The sequence below is a fragment of the Peromyscus leucopus genome, chromosome 16_21, assembly GCF_004664715.2.
Source record: "Peromyscus leucopus breed LL Stock chromosome 16_21, UCI_PerLeu_2.1, whole genome shotgun sequence".
Classification (NCBI taxonomy): Eukaryota; Metazoa; Chordata; class Mammalia; order Rodentia; family Cricetidae; genus Peromyscus; species Peromyscus leucopus.
Window position 1 is genome coordinate 19,018,234 of NC_051084.1, and position 23,092 is coordinate 19,041,325.

At 48.9% G+C, this 23,092-nt stretch overlaps 1 protein-coding gene across 14 annotated transcripts in view; it reads left to right on the forward strand.

The window, feature by feature from the left end:
- Positions 1–6,010, forward strand: part of Pcbp3 (poly(rC) binding protein 3) — a 207,491-nt gene extending 201,481 nt beyond the window's left edge. For 13 of the 14 annotated variants that reach the window (XM_028874296.2, XM_028874297.1, XM_028874294.2 and 10 more), the window contains 3 exons: positions 646–698; positions 4,559–4,728; positions 5,345–6,010. In XM_028874296.2, the coding sequence (XP_028730129.1) occupies positions 646–698; positions 4,559–4,728; positions 5,345–5,381 (260 nt within the window). In that variant the 3' untranslated portion in view covers positions 5,382–6,010. Of the gene's footprint in view, positions 1–645; positions 699–4,558; positions 4,729–5,344 lie in introns of those variants that run through there. The other variant, XM_028874300.2, reaches the window with a different exon arrangement.
- The last annotated feature ends 17,082 nt before the right edge of the window (positions 6,011–23,092 follow it).

Below are 23,092 nucleotides of genomic sequence, written 5' to 3' on the forward strand. Positions count from 1 at the left end.
GGTTGAAGTGGGGTGGCTGTGTACAGAGCATGCGCTGTCCGGGAGGTACAGCCATTGCACCCTCCACCCTGGCGGTCCCTTGAGTGTGTTGTCAGCACTTCTGAGGCAGGAGAGGATTAGCGCGTGGACTCGGAGAGGCTGCCTGTATCTGGAGACAGTGAGACTTGCAAAGATGGAAACCTAGGCTTAGCCATGCGCGGTGGCCTTTGGAGAGAACTGTGTTGAGCAAAATTAACAATGAGTGTTCTGCCACTTCCGGCTACCTGCAGCAGAACCACATGAGGTCTCGGGGTAGAGCTGAGTGGGGCACAGCACCCACAAATCTCCCTGAACAGAGGGAGAACAGCATTAAATGTCCACGTGACCCATGTTGCCTGTGCCTCAGCTGCCGTGTGAAGGCCTGAAGTATGATGGCTGCCCTCTTTTTAATTAATTCAGTGCCTGCCAGGCTGTGTATACAAGGTGTGAGGGTTTCTTTTTCTTTTGAGTGAAGGTGGAACTCTGAGGGTTGGGTTCCACCTGGGCCTGGGTCTCTGGGTGGTGCTGACCTTCACCTCAGCCAGCCCAGGGAAAATATGGACCAGGTCTGGGTATGACAATGAACTGTTTCCCTCCAGCTTAACCTTGTTCCCTTGGTGTACCCAGGTCTGGATGCCAGCCCCCCGGCCAGCACTCATGAGCTCACCATTCCCAATGATGTGAGTATGCCCCCTGCACCCTCCTGTTCTCACAAAAATATATACCTGTGTGTGTGTGTGTGTGTGTGTGTGTGTGTGTGTGTGTGTTTGTGCGTGCGTGAGCATGTGCGTGCACACATGCATGTGCCTGTGCGTCTCTGTTTACATATGAAGGTCAGAAGTCAGCCTCAGGTGTCATTCCTCAGGAGCTATCTACTCTAGTTTTTTGAGACAGTCTCTCATCAAGACCTGGGGCTCACCACTTAGGTTGGGCTGGCTGACCACCTCTCTCTACTTCAGTGCCGAGATTACAAGCATGTGCCACCACACCCGGACGCTAGGGATCAAACTAAGGTCCTCACGTTGTGTGGCCAGCACTTTACTTATTTCTCTCTCCAGACCAGTAGAATTGGACTGTGAAGACCTTTCCCTGTCTTCTCCTTGCACTGTCCAGGCAGCAAACCCAAGACCTACCCCTCCCCATGTGAGCCAACTGCAGGAAACCCAGAGTTTGGAGTTTGAGGGGATCCCTAAGCTTGAGCTACACTTGGCCAACAGTTGGGCAGCAGAGAAAGCTGGCCAGAAGGGAGACCATGAGCCCATCTGGCTGGTGCCTCTGACCTTCCTGGAAACACTGTCCTCACCACCACTCCCAAACCAGTCTGGCTGCAGACGGCCCTGAAGAGGTTTGCCACCAGCCCCAGGCAGTTTTCCTGCTACCTGACAAGCTCTGGCTCCCCCAGTCTGTAGAAGCCAGCCTAGGAGTCAACCCAGGTGCCACGGGGGCACCATTGTGCAGCCTTTGAGCTCCTAGAACACAGGAGGCTGGACCAACTTGACAGGCTGCCTTCATGGGTGAGAGTGTCATGTCACCTGACTCCTGCTGTGTAGATGGAGAAGGTTTCTGCTCTGTACATTCCCCTTCTCAGTCTTGTGCAATGGTCCCTCTAGCACGTGGGCTCACCCGTACATGCTCCATTAGATAGGATTCACGTTAGCAGCCTTCAAGAAACCCTGTTTCACCAGCATTATGGCGCAAGCTTCTATTTAAACTGAAGTGGACACCAGGGCTGCTGTGCACTCTGCTGCCGTGTGGTGGATGAGCACTGGCTGACCTAGCCTGTCCTGTCACCCCGAAGTCTTTGAAGGGAGGGGAGCTGCTCCTTCCCAGCACACTCAGAGCCTCCCTTTCGCCCTGCACAGGAAGCCCAGGTGTAAAGAGTACGAGTCCTGACGGGGAAGGAAAGGATGACAGTTTGGGGCATGGACGGTCAGCTTCCTCCAGTGCCTGTAGTGGGGTGTGTGCTGTGAGGCCGGCAAGTGCCATCCACACCCGAGTGTGACACCAGGGAGGAGAGCTGATCGTGGAGCAGCCAGGGACAGGGGATGTAAAGAGAGAAGACGGCCACGTCCTCCATGGCGCACCCTCCTGGATAATGGCATCTTTAGAGACACACGGCCACACATTTTCCCTCAGCACGGGATCCATGCTCCTCCCACCTGTGGGCTACCTTGTCTGTCCTAGCCTTGGTCACAGAAGAGCCCCATAGCTTTTCTGCCAGCTGGGAGAGAGCACAGGCGGGCAGGTTAGGAAACCCTCCTCCCTGCCACGGGGGCAGGCACCCTTGGAACAACCGCATAGCCAGGCGGAGCAGGAGCAGGCCATGGCCAGAGCCCAGAGAGGGGAGTGGTGGGCAGGACTGGGCAAGGCCCAGAGCTATAGGGAGATGAACAGCTCAGGCTTCTCAGGAGCAGCAGTTTTACTCTGTGTTCGTAAAGACTCATTGTCACAGCTCAGTAAGCGATACAGACCACCAACAGACTGCCTTACCAGTGAGCAGAACGCATGCCCTTCAGGCCTCCCCGGGCTAAGAGCTAGCCCCACACAAGTGCACTCTTGCCCACTGTGCAGGTCTGGAAGCAGATTCTCCTCCTGTACTGCTCAGGTCCAGCCCCAGCCTGACATCTTGCTGCATAAGAACAGCTTGGTTCCAGTCCTCAGGCCGGTGCCCAGACACCCAGATACAAGAGAACCACTGACCTGTGGTGACGGCCGGCTGCAGACCGGGCTCTCAGTTCCTGTCTGACCAGTATTACAATCCTTACTCCAGAGCACACAGGGCTGGCCTGTGGATATGGGAATTCTGTTTACTCAGTCATGGAAGTTGAGGGATATCGGCTCCTCTGCAGTCTTTTCTGGGGTCCAGGCTGCCCCTACCATAGCACAGGGTGGACTGAGAGGCACATACCTAATGGGGTCCTTTGAGGTCCAGCCTCAAGGTTCTCTTCAGGGTCCAGAAAAGATGCTGCACCAAGTGAGGGAAAACTTGGGATCTGAGGGTGAAGGAATGAATCGGCTCACACCGTTCTTCTCTGCATGTCCCTTTATTGTTTTTTTATTCATCTAATTTTCTTGTCCTAATTCTAAATCCTTCTAGCTTCTCCTCCTCTAGCCTAGAAATTCTTCTTTAGGAGACTTGAAGCAATAGAAAAAAATTACAAGAGTTACCTCTCATTGGTCAAAAGCACATTCCTAGGGTAGACAATAAGGGCAGAGCCATTTACCATGGCAGCACAGGGTTTCAAAGTCTCAGGATCAGAGGGAGGGGATGCAGTGCCCAGCGCCACAAACTCTGAGACATAGCTCTTTATCAGCAGACTTGGCAAGGGAGAAACTGGTGTGCTTTTCTTAAGGTGCTTTGTGTAGTAATCTTGGTTGGACACCTGCAACTCTGACCTTGTGCACAATTGTAAAGTTTTAAACTTTTGATCTATTTACAAAGGCCTTTAGTCTAGTTTGAACTTGCTCTGAGGTAAAGCATGAGCTAAATGTGTGCTAAGTCTGAGCAAAAGGAACAGAGCCGGCTTTTAAGGTCTACAGTCCACATAAGACAATAGATCTGGCTATGAAACATATCCTAGAATATTTTCTATATATCAAAATTGTACAGCTAAATGAAAAGTTATCTTCCTGACCATCCACAGATATGTGTGTGTCCAAAGATTGAGGTGCAGTCATGAGATTACATATACACATTTCATGAAAATACATGGTAGGTAGAGATATGGTAGCTGTTATTGCACAAGACATTATAGGTAGAAGCAACAGTATTCAGAGTCAGTGGCCTGCAAGCCTTGCCTGACAGAGTATCTCATCTGAGAATCATTCCGCTGGTGGGTGGACATCTGAATTATCAATTGCTACAAGCTGTATTTGTGTCCTGGCCCACAATAGCTCATGACAGTGGCTCCTAACACATACCCAACTGCAGTTGTTGCCAGAGAAAGATCTTGACCACTAGGATGGAGAGCACTCTTGTCCCTGAGCTGCCTCAGAGATGACCCTCACTCATGATGACTCTGCATCCATTTAACAGAGTTCACCAAGCAAGCGTCACATTTGTCCTCCACTTCATCTGAGATCATCAAAAAATAGGTTTCAGCAACAATGAACTTGAGGTGCTCCTGAGTGTCTGTGGTGCTCACTTTTCCTGGAGATCCGTTCTCCCTGTGAGGGTATCACAGAAGGTCCTGACCCAGTCCTGGCCAGCTGGTGTGGGATTCCCCACTCACTCTGCATCATTCTTCTCTGGGTCACTTCTGACAAAGTAGCAGAAGCCAGTGAAGTAGTGGCCATGTCTTATATGGACTTTTTCCAGAGGGACCCTAAGTAAAGGCAATCAAACTGTTAACAGGCAGGGCCTGGCCCTCTCTCCGGGGACCAGGCTCAGGACTTTGCAGGGACCTTTTCTTCCACAGCACCAAGTTCCTAGGCAGAGTTGGGACCTATCTCATTGGCTGTCCCCACAGGGCTCTTACAGATGCCTTGAAAGGGATGCCCTAGGCTCTTCTCTAAGAGATCCCTCCATCATTTCTTCTAGCTTATAGGCTGCATAATTGGACGCCAGGGCACCAAAATCAATGAAATCCGACAGATGTCTGGAGCTCAGATCAAAATCGCCAATGCCACCGAAGGGTCGTCAGAGCGTCAAATTACCATCACAGGGACCCCAGCCAACATCAGCCTTGCCCAATATCTCATCAACGCTAGGTGAGTGATTCTTATGCGTCTGAGTCCTCCACAGGTCCTCGCTCGCTCGCTATGGCCTGCAGCCCCACATCCTTGCTGATACAGTAAGAGTCCAGGCATGTGGGGAGAGGCATGATGGAGTCGGCCTCCACAGAGACATGGGCCACTCCATTCGCCACCAAAGAGCTAGAAAGCTATGGTGAGAGGCACCCCCATTTTCCTATTTCCCTCCTCCCAGCCAATAATCAGGCTGTGCCCATCTGCCTCAGGCATGGGGTGTTGACAGACTGGTAATAAGTCTGGGATAGAACTCAGGGAAATGCCTACCCACTAGCTCGCTTGCCCCAAATCCACTATAAGCAACCCTCAGAACTCCTTCTGTGACAGCCATGAAGTCCCTGCTTAAAAGTCTGGAATCCCCCCAACCCCGAGACAGGCTGGGTGCTTAGTCCCTGGCCCAAACTCAGCAAGATTGAGTGCCAGGCACGGGACAGGTAAAGCTCCAGAGATGTGGGTCCTCCAGCTCATGGCCACTGAATGATGACCTGGGAATGGGGAGGTGCCCTCCCCCTACTGTCCCGTCTCCAACCCATCTCATAAGTCTGTAATGTGTCCCTTGTGCCTTTGTGTGTTCCAGGCTGACGTCTGAGGTCACCGGGATGGGTGCACTCTAACCTACCCAAGATCCTCCATTCCACACATCGGATGGCTCCAGCCTGTAGCCTCACCAGCTGGCACACTGTACAGACTGCCTGTCCTTCCTTGCAGATATGAATAGAGCGTTTTCTGTACAGATGATAGTGCGTGTCTGCCCACTCAGGCCCTGTGCGCTCCGTATTAGTGTAGCCTCCACGCATTGGCATGCAGCTCTTTACTTTATGCCCAGCGTCTTCCCAGATGTGATGTTTCAGAGATTTATTCCTCAGTATCCATGTGACTATCTGTTTAAAAGTTGGTTTGATGCTTTCACAGCACTTCCTGTGTCCTGCTGTCCCTTGTTCTCAGAGACCCTCCTCTCTCACTTGTCTAGTGACTCATTCCCACCCTAGGCTGTACGCAGGGATCAGAGGTACTTTTCTTGCAACCTTCAGGGAGCATTTGGAAGAGGAGGGACTTGGGGGGGTATCTAAGGAGCAAGGTGAAGTGACAGAGGGTGGGGTGGGACCCTTGCTTCACTGGGATATCTCGGGGAGGGGGCACTTGTGGCCCCCCTGTGTCTTCCAAGATGGCTAAGAACAAGGACTTACCAGAAAGTTCATCTGCACCCATCAGAGTTCAATAAATGTCGTGTTCCTCCCACATGGCTCTGGCTTCTCTCTGCTCCCCTATCCCCAGTGCCCATACCCACCCACAAGACCATCAGTACCCAGCCTGAGAGGCAGAAGATCATGGGATGGAGACTGCCTATGCCTGACCTGCCAGGGCACCATCCCCACACCCTTCCACCGTACAAGGGACCTTGCTTCTTCACTGCTGCTGTTAGAACCGAAGCACCTTTCCTCCCTTCTCTTAGGTGATTCACTCAGAGGGCCAGGGTAGATGTGGAGATTGCCCAGGGCATGCAGCCCCTGGCCTGGCTCCAAGGCCCTGGTAACTATCTCCACCTCTGATCTTGGAGTTTCTGGCAAGAAGGCCCTGGCAGAGACCAGCTCAGGCCCAGAGAAGTGGTGGCCGTCTGTTACTCCACAGTTTCTTCTTGAAACTCGACTGCCCAGCACATGCCAACTGCCCTGGAACCTGGCCTCATTGGTGGGTACAGTGACCTGCTCCAGGACGCTGGGGTATGCAGCAACCATGCTGGCAGGAAGAGCTCCCTCCTGTCTGCCAGGCTGACAGAGCCAGGTGTGCCTCCGGTCCCTGTATTTTAGCCAGGAGTCCCTGACTCAGTTGTCTGGAACATTCCTTGCCCTCTGCTGAGCCTAGCACCCCTGGCCACTCTTCACACCCAGCAAGTTAGGGCTAAGAGTCAATCCACTCCCACACACAGAACCCAGACACAGGGTCCGAGAGAGGACAAGGACTCGGAGGACACAACCCTTCCCCTAGAGGCGGCAGATGGCCTGTCAACCATGAGCACCATAAAAAATAATAACTTTTGTGTGAGTAAGGTTAAAAAAAAAAAAAAAACCAAACAGCACAGCAACATCACAAGTGCAGGGTAAATGGGGCCCCAGGGAGGCCCCAAAGGTGATGGGCATTGGGCCAGTGATGAGTGAGCTGTGCACATACCTACAGAAAAAGGGTCGGGTAGGAGAGTACCCGGGTAGGCCACAGTAAGGGAGCTCTACTCAGCCCAAGGCTGAAATTGCTTGACTCCTTGTTCATTATATGGGGACAATGCAATGCTCTTCAGGAAAGTGTGGGTGTTGGTCCTCTCGCCATCTCCCACACATACTGGCTCCACCTCTGAGAACTCCAACTTTAGGAGTCTGGTACCTGCCAGGCTGGAGATATGCTTGGTGTAGTAGACTCGGGCCTGCTCTACCAACAGAAATCCAAGTCACGCCTCTCTGGCCAGGGGAGGCAAGGATGGTGAAGCCTCAGAGGCAGGAGCTTGATTCTACATCCCTTCCTGTGGAGGCATCCCAGCATCCGGGTCACAGGGGCACCGTCCTACAGAATTCACTGGACCAGGTTTGTTCTGCATCCGATGTATGCTGAAGGTGAGGGGTAACCATGGAGATGGGATCTCAGCCCCACCTAACATCCTGGAGGATAAGCAAGTAGGAGACCTGCTCCCTGCCTGAGCACAGAGTCTGTTCTATGGCACATGTGAGGATGAATGGAGTGCTGGAGCCAGGAGGACCTGGAGGAGTGCAGTGCTCTGGCAGCTGTGGCGTCTGCTGGACGTGGATGTCTGTTTCTCAGTGTTTCTACTAAAGGGCCTGGGGTAGTTGAGGAATTAATTGCCCATGTCACCTGGACACTAGGCAACTCCCCAAGAGTAGTGGTCAGTTTGTTCCTCCTCCTCAGTCTGGCCCCAGAACTAGAGATACACATGACAGCCAGGCAGCCTGCCAGGAGCCCTCAAGCCATCCTCTACCAGCACTGACTGACTTCAAGCATGAGTTACCTTCCCAGGGGAGGGAGACTGGGGGACCATGCTGCAGGCCTAGTCCTTGGTACCTGGTCCATAGTTGACTTGGTCAAGAGTCAGGTCAAATGATGGCCACAGTTGACCCTGTGGACAGGTTTGCCAATACACAAACTGACTATTTGTATCACTCTCATGAAGACAGGCAATCCACACCCGATCCTAGAATGCACAATGTTATAAAAAATAATAAACTGCAAGCAAAGCTATTTTGACAGCAACAAATTTCATAAGCAAAAGCATTAAGAACATGATCCGTTGGGTTGCTCAAAGGCTGTGTTGCTGTGTCATAAATAAATAGATAAATAAATAGATCCCATCTCATGAGCACATGCTCTTTGTCACATCATGAAGAAGCTTCCTGCACTTAAGGTTCCCAGAGGTGTCAATTTTAGCAATTTCACACTCTCTCTCTCTCTCTCTCTCTCTCTCTCTCTCTCTCTGTGTAGTTATTTCTCTTTTCAGCCTCTTTAGCTAAACCTTTCCTTTCCCCCCCTCTTCTGTATTGTCAAAATGAACATATCCTGTGGACCTTTTCCAAGCGTCACCTTCTGGTTTTGCTCTTAACAGTACTTATTCTCTGCTACTTTTCCCGTAGTTTCTCTCATTTCTATATGCTCTGCTTCACTGCCCTTACTTCTGTCACTTGACTTCTGGGATGCTGTCCTCACCTGACTTGTTAGACTATGGATTTCTAGGCACTACTTCAGCTGTGTCCCATAATTTGGACATGACAGTATCATTCAGTTTGGACTCTCCCTCAAAATTCCCACTTACCCAGAGGCCCTTGGTAAAACGTTAGCTGCTCATAGACGAGATCCCCTTACTGATCTGAGCACACTGCCTTCTATATCTGTCATCGCCTGACCCTGACACTTTGAGATTGTGACAGTTCTGTGGTGGGCTTCTGTACCACCTGTCTGCCGGAACAAACATTCTGCCCACTTGCTGAGAAAGTCAACCTTGTTTGGTCATGTCCTGAACATCTCTGTGATTGGAGATGGCACCTCTGCTCTACGTCTGTAAGAACCTCTTGAGTGGAATTCAGCTATCTACAAAAATCCAGTTCTGAGAACTCTAGGCCTAATGGCACTCTATAGTCCGATGCCCACTCCAACAACTCCCCTAAAAAATCCCTTGGTTATCCTGGTTTGTTTTTCAATAATCTTTAATAACCTTGCTTACTTCAAAGTCTAATGATATTTTCCACAGAATTATACTAAACATTCTGCATTATTCGGGGCTCTCTAGAACGTAGAGAACGCATGTATATTACAAAGGGGATCTACTAGATAGACTTTTCAGTCTATTATATAAGCCAAACAGTGGCTGTTTGCACTGCAGAGGCTGAGAACCCAGCAGCTACTCAATCCATGAAGATGGTCTAGAGGATCCCTGGAGACCTGGAGGTCTTTGGTGGACGCTGGAAGGCTAAAGAAGCCAGGTTCCGTGTCCACAAAGGATGACATAAGCAGCAGCATCGACAACAGAGTCGATGTGATCACATGCTGGGAGTGAAGGCAGGGAGGCAAAATCAGCTCTGTTTTTCCCCAAGACCTCTTTAGATCCAGGCCACTCCTGGAAGGTAGTACCCACTCTGGGGGAAGAGTCTTTCCCCCTTCAGATAATCTTTCCAGGAACTGCTCTCTCAGACCCACCCAAAGGTGTGTCTCTTGGTTGATCCCAGATGCAATCAAGTTGATAACCAAAACTGTGCACCACACATTAGCTTTGTGAAATGGAGTCTGTGTTTGCAAAATCATAACATTTGTTGTCTATTCATTTTTTGCTTTTCTTGTCTTGTTTTTCCCTTTCTTTATCCATAGTCATACTTGTTGCTAATTGCACTCCTAGCTGTGTTTTCTCACTTTCAAGAACATTCCTTCCACTGTACCTCCCTGGCTGTGGTTGATCTGTGTGAAATCCTGCACATCCACTTTCTGTCCCAGCACCTAGCTTAGTTCATGCACAACTGTTGGTCCTATGGTTCTCAGTGGGGGTCCTATAGCCTGGGGCTCAGAACAGAATCTGAATGGTTTTTTGAGGATCTTTACCTTTATGCCTCAGTTCCTCATCTGTGGTTAGTGATTTTATAGTATGCACCTCATGAGATTTTCATGAGGCCAATAAGAGTCCATGAACATCACTGAGAACCAAGGCCAGTGTAGCAAACATGTATGTGGTGGTATAGAAGATGATACACAGCTAAAATAACCTGCAAAACAATCTGGGTTGCTTAGCATGTGGTTTGGGCTTCATAGCTCTAAATTACTTCCATTTGTAGATTCCATTGACTAAACCCAGTCATTCTGTGACAGATGCAGTGATCCACAGCCAAGCGCTGGACTAAGCTCCTGGAAATCAGTTGAAGAGAGGGAGGAGGGATCATATGAGCAAGGTGGTGGTGGTGGTGGTGGGGTATCAAGATCATGATGGGGAAAACCACAGAGACAGCTGACCCAAGCTAGTGGGAGCTCATGGACTCCAGATTGACAGCTGGGGAACCTGCATGGGACTGAACTAGGCCCTCTGAATGTGGGTGACAGTTGTGTGGCTTATCTGTTTGCGGGGGCCCTGGCAGTGGAACCAGGGCTTATCCCAGGTGCACGAACTGGGTTTTTGGAGCCCATTCCCTATGGTGAGATACCTTGCTCAGCCTTGATGTAGGGGGGAGGGGCTAGGCCCTGCCTCAACTTGATATGCAAGACTTTGTTGACTACCCAAGGGAGGCCTTACTCCCCTGAGGAGTCGGGGAGCTAGGGGGCAGGAGAAGAAGAGGGAACTGGGGTTGGTGTGTAAAATGAAAAAAAAAATGTTTTTAATTTTAAAGGGGGGGGGAGAAAATTAGTAATAAAATGACTCCTAATGATATTCTGCTATACTCATAGATCAGCACCTTGCTCAGCCATCATCAGAGAAGCTTCCTCCTCTAGCAGATGAGGACAAATATGGAGACCCACAGCCAGTCATTACACATTTTGTAATTACAGACTTTGGAACACTCAGCACTAAATGGGATCTCTCCATCAAATCCCTCCCCTCAGAGCTCAGGGGCCCCTGCAGAAGAGAAGCTGGAAAGAGTGTAAGAGTCCCTGGGGATGTAGAACACCGAGGAAACAAGGCCATCTAGAGCAGCAGTTCTCAACCTTCCTATCGCTGTGATCCTTTAATACAGTTCCTCATTCTGTGCTGACCCCCAACCACAAAATTATTTTCATTGCTACTTCATAACTGTAATTTTTCTACTATTGTAAATTGTAATGTAAATATTAGGTATGTAGAATATCTGATGTGTGACCCCCTAGAAGGGTTGTGACCCACGGGTTGAGAACCTCTTCTCTAAATCAATGTGAGGAAAACTCATGAATTTTCAGAGACTGAAGTAGCAAGCACAGGGCCTGCACAAGTCTGCACCAGGCCCTCTGTGTGTATATATGATGGCTTCCAGTTTAGTGTTTTTATGGGATTCCTGATTGATTGAATGAGTGAGTCTCTGATTCTTGTGCCTTCTCTTTGGCTCTTTTCCTTCTGTTGGTTTGTCTCGTCCAACTCTGAAGTGATATTTTGTTTTATAATAATATTTTGTTTTATTATATTCTGTTTTGCTATATTTAAAAAAAATGAATAAATGGAAACGTAGTCACTGGGGCAAAGGTTGACAACTGAACTGTCACTTATTCCTGCTGGGAGAGGGAAAGTCAGTTTTCTCCAGTGGTGTGACACTGGGTACATCAACAACTCCAGGGCAAGCCATGATCATGTACAAGAGTAGTTAACCAACATATATTGGAATCCAGGGTTTTGTTTGTTTGTTTGTTTGCTTTTATTTGGTTATAGTTTGGTGGGTTTTTTGTTTCTTTTTCTTTTATGGAATGTTTTCTTTTCTTGGTTTTGGGGATTTTGTTGTATTGGGTTTTTGTTTTTGAGAAAAGAACTTAAAGTTGGGTGGCTAGGGAGGGGGAGGACCTAGGACTCAGGGGAGGGAAAGAATATAATAAAAAACATTTTAAAAATATTTAAAAATATGTAATAAAAAGATTTTTAAATTAAAATTGCTTTAAATAATAAAACATTTAAATAATAAAATTGAGAAATTATACTAAATTCATTAGAGCAAATGAAAATGAATCCACTGTTAGTGTCCCAGAGAAGTCCCACGAAAGATCACCTCTCATGTCTGCCATCAGCAAGAGTGTTTATTATGCCAGTATGCTGGGGCCTGCCATCCCACACAAAGGCAAGATGGCAAAGCCCCGGAGAGAGATGTGTGGGCTCCTTTAAAGCATCGCCGAGGGGAGGTCCTAGAGCATTTAGGTCATTATAGATATGATTGGCTCAAGCAAGTGGCAATCATATTAGTATGTTCTAATTGGCCAGGGCTGGTCAGGGATACTGTGGGGTTTTTTGGGGGGGAGTACGGGGGGAGAGGGGCAGGCCTAGACAAATCCAAGGCTTTGTCCATATTTGGTTATCACTTTGAGCTGTTTATGGCTCAGGCCTGGACTGCACGTACCAGGCCTCCTCCTCTGTGCTGTTGTGGTGTTGGAGTTTGGTTGTCCTTTGTTTATGGCTCCTCCTCAGAAACTGCCTGTCCAGTCTCAGAAAATTGAAATTGAGGCCTGATCTCTGAGAGAAGACTGAGCAGCTTGTTATGATGTCTGCTCGGTCCTCTCATCCACAAGGTAGCCCCTGGGGATTGAGGCAATCCCTGGGCAGTGGTCAATCCAAGGGCATGGCCAGCAGCTCCCAGTTTTCCTCACATCAAGAAGGTATCTGCCTGAAATGTAGGGATCACTGGCCCTGGGCTGTGCTCTGAGCAACCTCAAGGCCTGTCTCTTGCACTTCTGCCCAAAACACACACACACACACACACACACACACACACACACACACACACACACACACACGGGGGGGGGGGGAGAGAACTGGGGAAAGACATGCTACCTCTACAGGGAGCTGGGGAAAGATGTCCATACCTCATGCTGCTGCAGAAAGTTTCCAGCTCAGCAATGTGCATGAGATGCTGAAGACAGAGGCAGAAATATAAGCAAAAGGCTCCTCACTAGTTTGGTTTCCAGAACTTTCCAAACAGATGCTGAGTCCATTAACGGGGAGTATACCTACCCTACCAGTAAGCCAGGACTGGGACTACTGCCTCAGGATGTTGGCTTATGAAACCAGAATTTAAGTGCAGTCCCAGATGTTCTCAGTCATATCTAGAGTTATTTTTCCCATGACATTTGAAAAATTCACTTTCTATTATAACTTTTTAATATATGGAACATTTGAAAAATGATACATTGTCAAGAAGGTGGAAGGTTCTTTTTTCTTTCCCATTTCCCCTTTCCCTTTTTATATCCTATCTTTTCCAGTTGCTGAAATCACTCATTTCAACTCTTATTCATTTAGCTTTTCCTCGTGGGGTTGTGTGGTGGAGACAGAGCCCCACATCCCCCCAGGGCTCATTGTGGAAGGACTCCAGAACCAATTTCGAGTTCGTAGTTCCTATTTTTTGTAAGTTCTTTACAATCATGTACATTATCTCCTTTTAGCAGAGGCTCATCCGGCCCTTGTCCATTCTCATGGATGCTCTGTGGTCATTTCCTATGAAGATAATTGATGTTTTCAAGAGAAGTGAATTTTAGATTTAGGAGAATTAATGAGAGTGCCCTTGGCTAAGGAAGCAGGAAACTTCAGCTAATTTGCCAACTGATTTTTTTTTACATTCATCCAATCCGGAGGCCTGCAGGTTGTAGGCACAATGAAAATTCTGTGCAACAGGCCAAGTTTTACAGATGGATTTAAAACCTTGTCTAGTAAAATGAATTTCACAATACTTCAGCAGTTCAGCAGGAATTTCTTAAACAGGAACAATTCTAATAGACCGTTTCCTCCCCTGCCTGAGTCAGTAGCTTTCTGACAAGGGAGAATTTCAGCCTTGTGAGTAAATATAAACCTAGCAAGAGACCCGTCCGCACTCCCTGTGGGAAGTCTGGTGAGATCCGTCAGGCCAGGATTCACAAGGGAGTTTTAACAACCTTTAACCTTAGGGAACTTAACCACACACATATCATCTTTAGATTGTATCATTTATGGAATTTCTATTATTATAACGTTTGTCCTCATTTCTCTTTTTCGTTCTAGAACAACACCCTATTGGGCAATATTTTCTTTCACCATGCGGAGCCCCCTTTCAGCTAAAGCATGTTTTATTTAACCTTCTTTACCCAAGCTATATTGTACACCTACAGCTTTGTGTGTCTCTTTCTCATGTTTTAGTTCTCCTTGATACTAGAAAAAAAATTCCTAATAAAATATTTTAATGAAAGCCCAGGAAACTAGCAAATGTGGACATTATATTTTGAATATCTGGAAACACCACAAGCAGAACACGTTCCCAGTCCTGAAAACAGGGAATCCTGTCCTAACCAGCAAATGAGTGATTTCTTAGCGCTAAGCACTGTGAACTGGAAGGAATTTCAGCGAAGTTTGCGTGAGGATGAACTGAGGTCCCAGCTCATCGTTCATCGCACACTATTTCTAAAGTTAGAGCACGCACAGGAGAGGAGGGAAGGGGGAGGGGTATGGAGATGGCCTGTGCACTAGCCAGGATCCGCCTGTGTGACAGAGGCTGCGTGTCAAACCCCAGCCACATGCGACATCCACAGGACAACGGCACAGCAGTCACAGGGACAGTAGCCATGAGTGTGTCAGTGCAGACCCAGCAACAGACTTCGACTGCCTTCCGCACCCCACACACAGCTGCGCCTCCCCTTTCAGGACCCAGGAAGAAGCCACCCCAACCCCTCCTCCTCTCCTTCACTTTTTAAAAGTGTTTGTTTGTTTTCCCTTCACACGTTGTCCCGTTGCTCATGGACAGTTTTCCGTGTTGTGAGAGTGGTAATCTTTCCCTCTCTGTCCTTCTCTGTTCCCCATCTATACCTCTGTGTGTGTGTCCACCTCTCTGTGTGTGTGTCCACCTCTCTGTGTGTGTGTCCACCTCTCTGTGTGTGTGTCCACCTCTGTGTGTGTGTGTCCACCTGTGTGTGTGTGTGTCCACCTGTGTGTGTGTGTGTCCACCTGTGTGTGTGTGTCCACCTCTGTGTGTGTGTGTCCACCTGTGTGTGTGTGTGTCCACCTGTGTGTGTGTGTGTCCACCTGTGTGTGTGTGTCCACCTCTGTGTGTGTGTGTCCACCTGTGTGTGTGTGTCCACCTGTGTGTGTGTGTGTCCACCTGTGTGTGTGTGTGTCCACCTGTGTGTGTGTGTCCACCTCTGTGTGTGTGTGTCCACCTCTGTGTGTGTGTGTCCACCTCTGTGTGTGTGTGTCCCTACCTGTGTGTGTGTGTCCCTACCTCTGTGTGTGTGTCCACCTCTGTGTGTGTGTCCACCTCTGTGTGTGTGTGTCCCTACCTGTGTGTGTGTGTCCCTACCTGTGTGTGTGTGTCCACCTGTGTGTGTGTGTGTCCACCTGTGTGTGTGTGTCCACCTCTGTGTGTGTGTGTCCACCTCTGTGTGTGTGTGTCCACCTCTGTGTGTGTGTGTCCACCTCTGTGTGTGTGTGTCCACCTCTGTGTGTGTGTCCCTACCTGTGTGTGTGTGTGTCCACCTCTGTGTGTGTCCCCACCTCTGTGTGTGTGTGTCCCTACCTGTGTGTGTGTGTCCCTACCTGTGTGTGTGTGTCCACCTCTGTATGTGTCCCCACCTCTGTGTGTGTGTGTCCCTACCTGTGTGTGTGTGTCCCTACCTGTGTGTGTGTGTCCACCTGTGTGTGTGTGTCCACCTGTGTGTGTGTGTGTCCACCTGTGTGTGTGTGTGTCCACCTGTGTGTGTGTGTGTGTCCACCTGTGTGTGTGTGTGTCCACCTGTGTGTGTGTGTCCACCTGTGTGTGTGTGTCCACCTGTGTGTGTGTGTCCACCTGTGTGTGTGTGTCCACCTGTGTGTGTGTGTGTGTCCTCTCACCTCTGTGTGTGTGTCCACCTGTGTGTGTGTGTCCACCTGTGTGTGTGTGTCCACCTGTGTGTGTGTCCACCTGTGTGTGTCCACCTCTGTGTGTGTGTGTCCACCTCTGTGTGTGTGTGTCCACCTCTGTGTGTGTGTGTGTCCACCTCTGTGTGTGTGTCCCCACCTCTGTGTGTGTGTCCCCACCTCTGTGTGTGTGTCCCTACCTGTGTGTGTGTGTCCCTACCTGTGTGTGTGTGTCCACCTCTGTGTGTGTGTGTGTCCACCTCTGTGTGTGTGTGTGTCCTCTCACCTCTGTGTGTGTGTCCACCTGTGTGTGTGTCCATCTGTGTGTGTGTGTGTCCACCTGTGTGTGTGTGTCCACCTGTGTGTGTGTCCACCTGTGTGTGTGTGTCCACCTGTGTGTGTGTCCACCTGTGTGTGTGTGTGTCCACCTCTGTGTGTGTGTGTGTCCTCTCACCTCTGTGTGTGTGTCCACCTGTGTGTGTGTCCATCTGTGTGTGTGTGTGTCCACCTGTGTGTGTGTGTCCACCTGTGTGTGTGTCCACCTGTGTGTGTGTGTCCACCTGTGTGTGTGTGTCCACCTCTGTGTGTGTGTGTGTCCACCTCTGTGTGTGTGTGTGTCCACCTCTGTGTGTGTGTGTCCACCTCTGTGTGTGTGTGTCCACCTCTGTGTGTGTGTGTCCACCTCTGTGTGTGTGTCCCCACCTCTGTGTGTGTGTCCCTACCTGTGTGTGTGTGTCCCTACCTGTGTGTGTGTGTGTCCACCTGTGTGTGTGTGTGTGTCCACCTGTGTGTGTGTGTGTCCACCTGTGTGTGTGTGTGTCCACCTGTGTGTGTGTGTCCACCTGTGTGTGTGTGTGTCCACCTGTGTGTGTGTGTCCACCTGTGTGTGTGTGTGTCCACCTGTGTGTGTGTGTCCACCTGTGTGTGTGTGTGTCCACCTGTGTGTGTGTGTGTCCACCTCTGTGTGTGTGTGTCCACCTGTGTGTGTGTGTCCACCTCTGTGTGTGTGTGTCCACCTGTGTGTGTGTGTGTCCACCTGTGTGTGTGTCCACCTGTGTGTGTGTGTGTCCACCTGTGTGTGTGTCCACCTGTGTGTGTGTGTCCACCTGTGTGTGTGTGTCCATCTCTGTGTGTGTGTGTCCACCTGTGTGTGTGTGTCCACCTCTGTGTGTGTGTCCACCTCTGTGTGTGTGTGTCCACCTCTGTGTGTGTGTGTCCACCTCTGTGTGTGTGTGTCCACCTCTGTGTGTGTGTGTCCCTACCTCTGTGTGTGTGTCCCTACCTGTGTGTGTGTGTGTCCACCTCTGTGTGTGTGTCCACCTGTGTGTGTGTGTGTCCACCTCTGCGTGTGTGTGTGTCCACCTCTGTGTGTGTGTGTCCACCTCTGTGTGTGTCCACCTCTGTGTGTGTGTGTCCACCTGTGTGTGTGTGTCCACCTGTGTGTGTGTGTGTCCACCTGTGTGTGTGTGTCCACCTGTGTGTGTGTGTCCACCTGTGTGTGTGTGTCCACCTCTGTGTGTGTGTCCACCTCTGTGTGTGTGTCCACCTCTGTGTGTGTGTGTCCACCTCTGTGTGTGTGTGTCCACCTCTGTGTGTGTGTGTCCACCTCTGTGTGTGTGTGTCCACCTCTGTGTGTGTGTGTCCCTACCTCTGTGTGTGTGTGTGTCCACCTCTGTGTGTGTGTGTCCCTACCTGTGTGTGTGTGTGTCCACCTCTGTGTGTGTGTGTGTGTCCACCTCTGTGTGTGTGTGTGTCCCTACCTGTGTGTGTGTGTGTCCCTACCTGTGTGTGTGTGTCCACCTCTGTGTGTGTGTGTCCACCTCTGTGTGTGTGTGTCCACCTCTGTGTGTGTGTGTGTCCCCACCTGTGTGTATGTGTGTGTGTCCCCACCTGTGTGTGTGTGTCCACCTGTGTGTGTCCACCTCTGTGTGTGTGTGTGTCCACCTCTGTGTGTGTGTGTGTCCACCTCTGTGTGTGTGTGTCCACCTCTGTGTGTGTGTGTGTGTCCACCTGTGTGTGTGTGTGTGTGTCCACCTCTGTGTGTGTGTCCACCTCTGTGTGTGTCCCCATAATTTCTGTCTCTGTCTCTCTCTTTCTGCATGCCCCCTTCTCTCTCTCTGTCTCTGCCCTCCCATCTCTGTCTCTGCCCTCCATCTCTCTGTCTCTGCCCTCCATCTCTCTGTCTCTGCCCTCCATCTCTCTGTCTCTGCCCTCCATCTCTCTGTCTCTGCCCTCCATCTCTCTGTCTCTGCCCTCCATCTCTCTCTGTCTCTGCCTCCCATCTCTCTCTCCCTCTCCTCACCACAGTGGAAAATGTCATCAACAGACTAGACTAAGCAGTAATAATAATAATAATAATAATAATATCAAGGATGAAGAACAAGGCTGGTGATGTGCTGCATTCAAATGGCGAGAAGAAAAAAATAGTGTGACCACTTCTTCAAGAACTCTGGGACATGATGCATGGTGGCACACACCTTAATTCCAGCACTTGGGAATTAAGTGCTGGTGGCCTTTTGTGAGTTCAAGGCTAGCCTGGTCTACAGAGTGAGTTCCAGGCCAGCCTGGTCTATGTAGGAAGACTTGTCTCAATAATGATAACTATAATAACCTCTGAGATCCTATCAAGAGACCAAACCTATGAACCCACAGGTAGATTAAGGAGCTGAGATGATCACCGAAGGCATATTCCAAAGCTAGCCAATGAAATCATGACAGAAAACACCCTAAACCCAGAGGTGTTTAAAACCCAAATTGGACAAGAGGAGAGAAGAACCTCCCATGGAATGCTAGAGTCAAGAGGTCAAAAGTTCAAAGCAAAGGAGCAACATTAGAAGATGTAAGAGAAACCACCAGTTCACCTCCAAAGGCAGAGAGAGATGTCAACAGCATCTGATCCCCCGGCAGCAATCCTCAAAGCCAAGCAAGCAGCACTAATCCTCAAGGCCTGAAAATAAATAGTGGCCAATGAAGATGAGTATTTGCAGAAAAGCTAGCTTCTAAAATTGAGAAATAAGGGTTTTTCAAGATAAGCAAACTCGGGCAACTCCTCACAACCAAGCCAGTACTACAGAATGAGAGGAGGAAGAGATCACCGGAAAGAAGAAAATCCATGAGAGGAATGGATGCCCGAAGGAGAGCTGGGGAGGGATTCATCGTGTCCAATACAGTAAGCCAGCAAACCCCTGACCATAGAGGAGATAGTAAAAGAAAACAGTAATTCAACCAACCAGGAAGAAAGCCAGACAAATTACAGGAATTAGTAAGCATTTCTCAATAAAGAAAAATCTTCAGTGTAAATAGTGTCAGCTCACCCCTGAAGACACACAGGATGGCTGAATGGATTAAAAATCGAAGCCCAACTTCCCGTTGTGCCCAGTGTGCTGCTAGTTTTATGTCCTGAGAGGAGGGAACCTGAGAAAATGCCTCCAAAGATGTGGGCAAACCTGTAGGAAATTTTCTTAGTGATTGATGGGGAGGGCCCCACCTCCCGTGGGTGGTTCTACCTGTGGGCTGGGGGTCCTGGGTACCATGAAAAAGCGGGCTGAGCAAGCCAGAGAGAGTGAGCCCATAAGCAGAGTTCCTCCAGAGCCTCTGCATCAGCTCCTGCCTCCAGGTTCCCGCCTTGAGTTCCTGCCCTGACTTCCAACCCTTTTCCCAAGCTGCCTTTTGGCCATGGTCTTTCATTACAGCAGTAGAAACACTAAGACACCTTAGTAAATACACATTGCTGGTAAAGACACCCACAGAAGGAGACGCAAAGGATGAAAAACAACCCAGGAAAAGGAACGCAGCTGGAAACAGGCTGGTCAAGCTGCTCCATCTCTGATAAAGTCGATTTCAAAGCACAAACTAGTCAGAAAAAAAAGAAGGCCACGACATGTTAATAGGCAATCTATCATGATGTAACGACTTTAAATATATACACAAGCACCGGGGCTCCCAATTTCACAAAACACTAACTGACTTAAAGGGCCACGTTGGTCCTGATGCAATGATGGTGGCTGGTTTCTGTACCCCACTGTCATCCCTAGATGTCACCCAATCTGAAAATCAACCAAGAAACCAAAGTCAAACTACACGGCAGAGCAAATGAATCTAACAGACATCCAAGACATGTATGACCTACTAATAAGTGCAATTTGGCAAATAAATAGACATGATCATCCAAGTCGATGCAGAAATCAGAACAAAATCCATTATTCCTTCATGAGGAAACCTCTGAGAACATCAGTCATATAAGGAACACACCTCAACATAATAAAAGGCTACATACAACAAACCTGTGGCCAGCGGTAAACTAAGTGGGGTGTCTTAGGGTGACTACTGCTGTGATAAGACACCATGACAAAAGCAACTGGGGAGGAAAGGGTTAATTTGCCTTACACTTCCACAGCACTGTTCATTAGTGACAGGAACTCACACTGGACAGGAACCTGGAGGCAGGAGCTGACGCAGAGGCCATGGAGGGGTGCTGCTTACTGGCTTGCTCTCCATGGCTTCCTCAGCCTGCTTTTTTTATAGAACCTAGGACCACCAGGCCAAGGACGGCACCACCCACCATGGGCTGCACCCTTCTGCATCAATCACCAATTAAGAAAACCCTCTACACAGGTTTGCCTACAGCTCAATCCTATGGATGGGAGGCAAAATGGAGGTGTTTTCTTAGTTGGAGTTCCCTCCTTTCAGATGACTCCAGGTTATGGCAAGTTGACCTAAAATTAGCCAGCACAATTGACCTCTTATCAACCTGACTCACGATATTTTTTAAGACAAACTCCCCCCCCCCATTTTTTTTTGTTCATCCCCAGGATCTCACCAAAATTTAGTCTCTGTAAACATCCAAACTCTTTTAAAACCCCCAATCTCTTTTTAAAAATTCAAAGTCTATAAATAATAATAATAATAAAAAAAAAGCTAAGTACTTTCTTACTTCAAGAGGGAAGAACCAGGGCACAGTCACAATCTGCACAAAGCAAAACCACACTCCAACAGTGTAAACAACTCAATTGCAGAAATCTAGGATTCACTCACCACCCTTTGGGTTCCTGGAAGGGACTTCTCCAGCTCCACCCACTGTAGCACACACAGTCTGTCCCCTAATCTTGGCAGACTCCGCTCCACGGCTGCTACTGTCCTTGGTGGTCACCCCAAGGTGGCACTGGCATCTCCAAAATCCTGGGGGCTCTGCTGCAACTGGCCTGCACTTTCACTAACAGCCTCTCCTGGGCTCTGTTTATGGTGCCATGCCTCAGCTTCTCTGAATGACCCCTTCAGTCCTAGCTAGGTCTTCAACTGCTACTGAGGCCTTACCATCTCCAACGGCCTCTTCTGGACTCTCACAGTGCCAAGCCTCAGCTGCTCTCCATGCCCCTTTCATGACTTCAAAACCAGCACCACCTGGGTGACTCTTACATCACCAGATTCAGCTGCCAAGAAGAGGTGCAACCCTGGACGATTCTGGAAAGCAGGTTCTGTGCACTGACTCTCAGGAAACACTTCCCAGAAGATTTCACCTCAGTGATGCTGGTCCTTAATCACTGCTATTTCTCAGCTCCAGCTGACCAGTGTCAATTGTCCCAGTAAAACAAAGGTTTCACTTTAGTGGTTCTGCTCCCTCATTAATCACAGCTGATTCTTCCCACAAAAGGCCTGGTGGAGTCTTTGCTTCCCTCTGACACTTCACAAGCCAGGCCTCCATCATCCACACTGCTCTAACATTCTTATCTTCCAAGATCCGACAGAACAGCTCACTGAGTTCTCAACACTCAGTGGCTTTTCTAGCCCAAAGTTCCAAAGTCCTTCCACAATCCTCCCCAAAACAACATGGGCAGGCCTGTCATGGCAATGCCACACTATCCTGGTCCCAACTCGTCTTAGTTGGGGTTATTATTGTTGTGACGAAACACCATGACCAAAGCAACTCAGGGAGGAAGAGGTTTATCTGGCTTACACTTCCTCATCACGGTTCATCAGTGATGAGTAATGAAGTGAGAGTCCCAGCCCCAGGTCTCCCAGAGCTCTAGGATGCTCTGAGCACTGGATTCATTGCCTTGTCTTAGTTAGGATTGCCATGGCTGTGACAAAACACCAAGACCAGAAGGAAAAAAAGTTGGGGAGGAAAGGGTTTATTTGGCTTACACTTCCATTTTGCTGTTCATCATCAAAGGAAGTCAGGACAGGAACTCAAGCAGGGCAGGAACCTGGCAGCAGGAGCTGATGCAGAGGCCATGGAGGGGTGATGATTACTGGCTTGCTTTCCCTGGCTTGTTCATCCCTCTTTCTTGTAGAACTCAGGACCACCAACCCAGGGGTGGCCGCACCTACAATGGGCTGGACCCTCCCCATCAATCACTAAGAAAATGCTCCACATCTTGCCTACAGCCCGACCTTATGGAGGCATTTTCTCAGTTGGTGTTCTGTCCTCTCAGAGGGCTCTAGGCTATGTCAAGTCTACATAAAATTAGCCAGCACATGGGCGAAAGTTGACAGATTTCCTTTAAAATCTAGAACAAGGCAGGAGTATTCATTCTCTTCACTCTTTTTCAATAGTGTTTGAAGTCTCAGCTAGAGCAATGGGCAAGAAAAAGAATTAAAATGGATATACATAGGAAAAAATATCATCCCTATTTGCAAATTACATGAACCAATACTTAAAAGACCATAAAGACTCCTCCAGAAAATTCTTAGACCTGAAAAACACTTTCAGAAAAGCAGCAGAATATGAAATCAACATATAATAGTCAGTGGCTGTCCTGTACCTAGCATGAAATCACTGAATGCTGGGAAATCTGGAATCAACATACAGAACAACTGAAACTCGGTCCCTGTCTCTCATCTTGTATCAAGACCTCAACTCCACATGGATCAACAACCTCAACCTAAGACCCGATTCTCTACAACTGCTAGGGGGGGATGTGGGGGTACATGTCAGTGTAAGTGTGGGTAGCGGGTTTCTGAATAGGACCCCAGAAGCTCAGGAGACAAGGAAACAACCAACAACAAATGTGAGCTCATGGAATTGAAAGCTTCTGTACAAGAAAGGGAAGTACCAACTGAATGCAGACAGCGCCAAGACAATGGGCCCGCACGCTAGCGGTCACTCCACCTCTGACGGGGCATCGCCGACGAGGCGGTGCAGAGAACTCACAATGTCTAACCACCAAGAAAACAACCCAGTGTTTTTTAAACGGGCTGCAGAAGAAGCAGAAACTTCCTTTTAAAAGATGTACAATGTCTAGGAAACGCTTTTAAAAGTGTGTTCAGCATCCTTAGCCTTTAGGGAGATGCAGATTAAAGCCACTTTAAGAATCCCGATCCCCC